The 5599-nt window shown below is 40.2% G+C and overlaps 1 protein-coding gene across 1 annotated transcript; it reads right to left on the bottom strand.

The window, feature by feature from the left end:
• Positions 1–673: 673 nt before the first annotated feature.
• Positions 674–3623, bottom strand: LOC129115057 (galactose-3-O-sulfotransferase 2-like). Its single transcript, XM_054626818.1, has 2 exons — positions 3504–3623; positions 674–1826 (listed from the first exon to the last, which is right to left on the bottom strand). The coding sequence occupies exons 1-2, from the start codon at positions 3621–3623 to the stop codon at positions 828–830; spliced, it is 1119 nt and encodes a 372-aa protein (XP_054482793.1). The 3' UTR covers positions 674–827.
• Between the last annotated feature and the right edge of the window lie 1976 nt (positions 3624–5599).

Below are 5599 nucleotides of genomic sequence, written 5' to 3'. Positions count from 1 at the left end.
CTGTGTTTGTTATTTACTGTACGCACCAATTAATCACTTAGCCAAATTCCTCGTATGTGTGTGTACTTGGCAATAAACAGCTTCTGATTCTGATTCTTTAGTTGCAAAGGATGCTGACAGAATTCAGAGCAGGCGTTTTTCCCTTACATTGATGCTCTGTTCGACTCTGTTTCCTATTAATTCTGTATCTCACTCCTCTCTTTCTCTCTGCCTCTGTCAGTCTCTCTCTCTAAATCTCTCTCTCACTATCTCCATCTTTCTTTTTCTACCTCTCCCTTTCGCTCTCCGTCACTGTCTCTCTCTCTTATTTTCTCGCTTTTTCTCGTTCTGGAGGGTGCTAACTTTAAATGTTGTGTTAACATGCCTCCCATGAGTTCATACATGAAGATTTGTGTGCGAGAACAAGTGCAAAACACTGCAATAGAATTAGGGTGCTGTGTATGAAGATGCGTAGGTTGTATCTGAAATCTAAAATGAGCTGAATTTTTTTTCAGACTTTTTGTAGTGTTTTAACCTAACTGCCAAAGCTGTGGGATATCAGGAAAGTGTAGTCCATCTCAACCACCACTGGGCCTGTATGAAGAAAATGTCTACCTAATACATATAAACCTGTGTGTGTGTGAGATATAGAGGCATCAGTATTAAAAACATTTTTATTAATTAATTACATTTACAGCTTCACTATTGGTGAGTTGACAAGAACAGCAAAACAATATGTCAATTGTTCCATCTTAACAGTTTCATGTTGCCGGTTACAATGGACACCGTCATGGCGAAAGTGAGTATAAAACAGAAAAGCTGACAATAACATTAGTCACAGTTACCAATCATGTCATACTTGTTTGGTTTTTAGCTTCTATATGTGTTAACAGGGAACTTGTGGAGGCCTTTTGGCTCTTCTGATTTGAGAATTTGCTTTTTTTTACATGTCTGTGATGGGCTTTCCTTGCCCAGGCTATTCCTGCAATATCAGTTCTGACTGAGCGTTTCCTCTGTGGAGCAACCGCTCTAGTTTCTTGTTGATGCTTAGCAGCTAGTTTTGGGAACTGCTGGGTGTATAGACGGTTAGTGTACTGCAGTTCTGGAGTTATAAGTCTTTGACATTTTATTTTGGTTTGTCGGTCTATGTGTGGGTTTAGGTTATAGCCCTCAATTACAGCTGCTCCATACTGGAATGGCTTTAGCCCGGCATCTTTTATCAGGGAAGGGTCAACTGCCCCACCATCTTTCAAGCAGCTGTTTGCTAGCTTGGCCTGCAGCTCTCTCAAATGATATACTTCCTTCTTCATCTGCTCTTGCCCAACAAGACTATCTATTTTATGCCAGAAGGTGGTGTTAAAGTGCAGGTAGATCCTCCAATCTAAAGCATTCCACCTTTTGATTTTCTCTGCAGTATTTGGTGAAAGTGGGTGACGAGTTTGTTCGCTGCGACTGTTGAGCTTAAAGGAAACCACATCTTCCAGAGACCAGCAAAGAGCATGCTTGAGCAAGATCATTGACTCATCAAAGTATTCAGAAAGAAGAATAAGGTGGAATTCACGTTCAATGGTTGCAATAGCCATGCTGGCTCTCTCCTCCAGGTCTACAGCACCAGCTGCAACGTTGTTGTCAAAGCCAAAGTCGAAAGCCAGAATATTGTGAGCATATTGGTTGTTAGTTATTGATGAGTTGTAGTTTTTCCAGCTGTTGTCTAGGAAGTTGTCCAGGCTCTGAGTCTTGTGGAAGGCTTGGATGCTCTTGTAGTAGACAAAGATGGACTCCATCATGGCCACAGGATGCCTGAGGATGGAAAAGTAGAAGGTATCCTCAGGCATCACTTTTGCCACCTGGGACACAACACAGGAAGATTTTTATTTAGAGATGACATGTTGCCATATCTGAAAATTGGACTTAGTTAGAAAAAAGTTATATGAAACATATTATAGGCTAGAAGTGAAATCTAATGAAACAACAAACTCTCAAAGTTCTCTGCCATTTACGTCATCTTTGGACAACTAAGGTTGGACTCTTAAAGTTTTCCCAGCCATCATTTTTAACATGTATTGAAACCATACAATTTGTGGGACCCTTACCATATCTGTACCATGTCATATTCGTACAGGTTCCTTTTGTATCCTAACAAAATGGTCCCAAATGGTGGCCATTTACCAATGTGGCCCATATGGACATGTTGGCTGGGCTGAGGGGTAAAGTCATTTGTATTGACTAACATCTTCATAGAATAATATTAACTAGAATATTTAGGTAGTTGACAATGCACTTCAAAAACGGGTGTTATTCAGGATACACACACTATACCCAGCTCCAATGTACCCACATTTGTGTCACAGTTAAACTACACAAATGGAATCATTTTCTTATGAAGCTTACCTCCGATTTTCTAAACCTCATGTGGTTGCACATGATGTGGAACTCCCTCACACTTTGGCTGCTAACACCTTCCACAAAATGTGAAGCAAAGAAGAATGGATAAAACAACTGGCTGTGTTTGTTTAGAGGGAGAGCAAAGGTCAAATTCCTGCTTTCACCATATCGATACAGGATGTTTAAGATGGTGCTGCTTGCTGTTTTGTGTGTCTTGAGAAAAGCAATGTGGGACTTTGGGTGACAGGTCCCTTTGGTATGGACACTGTTGATATGACCCATTAAAAAACGTGATGGATTAGCAGTGTCTGCAGTTGCACTTTTCAGTGTACTGTGGAGGGGCAAAGACCCTGAAAGTCCAAGGCTTGTTCCAGATTTTGGTAGGAACAGCTTCCCAGATGAAACTTTTCTTGCCTCCATCTGAGAGCTTGTAGCAAGGTGATCCACATGTCTTGAAAGAATATAATCTGATTTATTTCGATATTCCTCATTCTGATGATGAAGATCTGAAGTTCTTTCAGTCTGTGGTGACCTCATGTCTGTCTTTACTGTAAATGCAGACTGAAAATGGAAGCTTTCCCAGAAGCTTTTCACAGTAGGAAACAGGTGCTGTTTGTTGACAGGGAATCTTAGGTGTGGGTGTCCAGTCAACTTGTCATTCCTGAGGGAAGTCATTCAAATATTTTACAACTTGTTTTTTCACAAATACTCATTACACCAGCATATCAACGCAATATATCATGTTGCTATATGAATTAGAATGTGGTTTACATACATAGAAAAGATGATATGTTATAAACTACGGTCCTAACTAGGGTAAGGATTTCCTGTGAATATGAGTTTATGACCTGCCATCAATAAATCACTTTGAAATCCAAATTTGCTGCATTTAAAAACTGTGATCATATGATATCATAGAAATGACATATTTACATTCTATTATTCTATTATAATTTGAGTATATTAGAAGATTATGTTAAGGTATGTATAGCAGTAATGTTTGGCTTCAAGGTTTAAGCCTTGTCACTCCCAGCAAGGAGTGTGGAATAAAGATAGTAACTTCAGCCTTAAGGAAAGGAAGACTCAGAGACAACATGTGGATACATTGTGGAGGTGGGCGAGGCAGCAGCAGACTTTACCTTGCCTGGCGGGTGACAAAGGTCTGAATGGCAATATAGACCACGAGCAGGATGAGGAATATCCACAGAGTGTGACGCCTGCTGCAAAGCCCTCTCCTCACACACCTGCAGGTACCGCATATACACACACACACACACACACACACACACACACACACACACACACACACACACACACACACACACACACACACACACACACACTTTTTTAGGAAAAAATAAATTCCTATCAGAGAGTCTGTTTAGCAGGTAAAAAACCTGCTCTGTCCTGCTTATGGGACGTAGCGCAACCCTGCCCCATGTATTCCAGATGTTAGAAACTTTCCGCCTACATGAAACATGTGTTAAGCGGTCATCATTCTTTAATTTTTCTATTTCTGTTATAATTAAACCTGTGAGGTTATATTAAACCACGTCAGCAAAGACAACAATAGCTGAAAGTTTTAAAGTTAACCAAGCAGGCATCCACAGAACATACTAGCTACAGACAGCAAAAGACTGGAGAGACTTGTCGCCTACAATCTGCACAATTGGATTTAAATGGTGAGGGTTAGGACTGAATTTTTTGCCTACAGAATTGAAACTTTTCCCAACATGGCTCTTCCACCACTGATGGAAATGTCAGCTAACAAAGAAATCCATGGATTTGGTAATGTAACTGGGACTAGCACAGCACAGCATTAGCACAGGAATGGCACATGGCTAAGCAAGACTAAATTTAGCCTGTGTTCCGACAAGGGTACATCCCAAGTCTCTTATTTGTAGATTTCCTCGCTCCTCGCTCCTCGCTTGAACCGGAAGTTGTTCTGCGCCGCCATATTGACGGCCGTCCCAAAGCTCTTATTTCGGCTCTGAGGAGCGAGGATCGAGGAACGAGGAGGGATCTCTGAGGAGCCATGAACGAGGATGCACAAGATCATCCTTCCAGGAAGTGTTGTGAGGGCCGACACACCCCCTCATTGTTAATCAGTTATTTGATTGGATTATTGTACTAATCTGATATAGCTCATCATCACTGGAGTTTCATACTAGAGTTAGAGAAACCATAATCATATTCTGGGTTATTTAATAATGACTTCACAATCCGAATTTCAAAACATACAGACGTTAATAATTAATAAATAAGACAAACGCATATCACCGGTAGAAATCGGTCCTAATGAGCAGGACACAGAGCACAGTATAAATACACAGAACACAGTATAAATACACAGAACACAGTATAAATACTCAATGCAGTTTGTTAAACAGGTAACAAGCTGCAGAGAAAAATACATTTCTACTCTGGTAGTGATGATTACTTTGTTTCATTATTAATATGAGTACAGTGATCATGTGTGCAGACACAAAATCAAAAGTCTCTCCAGCTGTGATCAGCGGCCACCGTCATCAGAAACAGACGTCGCTTCACATTACGCTTCAGCGAAAAGGACGTCTCATTTCTTTGAATACACATTTCTTCATTTCCTCTCTCCTTGCATGGTCTCCTTCCGTCTTAGTCCCTTCCACCAGGAATTCATGGAGAGACGCAAGGAAATGACGCAAGTGAGGGAAACCGGGATGCAGGGAAATGGGGATGCATTTAAGAGACTTGGGATGTACCCAAAGACACCATTGTGTTTGATGTCCCAGTGGCCATCTCTCATTTGTTTTAGTTAGTTTTACATTGTCGGACATTTTGTTTTGTAGTTCAGTCGCCATTTCACACTTTGTCTTTGTCTCTCTCTCTCTCTCACACACACACACACACACACACACACACACACACACACACACACACACACACACACACACATACTATCAGATTAATATTGCGTGTAACACCTTTATCATCTTGTTTGTGGAATATAAATGCTGGTCTGTTGAATGTAGGAATGAATGCTGCCAAGCTCTGATATGTCAAGAACTCCCAAATCCTAATCCTAAACTATTGATGTGGTAAATTTTGGTTATTTTTATAAATTTTAATATAAATCAGAGTTTCCAAGTTTTTAGTTAATTTTATAAGACTACATTTATTAATTTTCTCTTTGTTGAAACGAGAAAATGCTGATATAATGGAAATGAAATCATATTATTCAATATAATTAATAGCT

The sequence above is a fragment of the Anoplopoma fimbria genome, unplaced genomic scaffold (assembly GCF_027596085.1).
Source record: "Anoplopoma fimbria isolate UVic2021 breed Golden Eagle Sablefish unplaced genomic scaffold, Afim_UVic_2022 Un_contig_1389_pilon_pilon:::fragment_2:::debris, whole genome shotgun sequence".
Lineage (NCBI taxonomy): Eukaryota > Metazoa > Chordata > Actinopteri > Perciformes > Anoplopomatidae > Anoplopoma > Anoplopoma fimbria.
The sequence above is the reverse complement of the archived record's forward strand: the minus strand, read 5'-3'. Positions and strand labels throughout refer to the sequence as shown.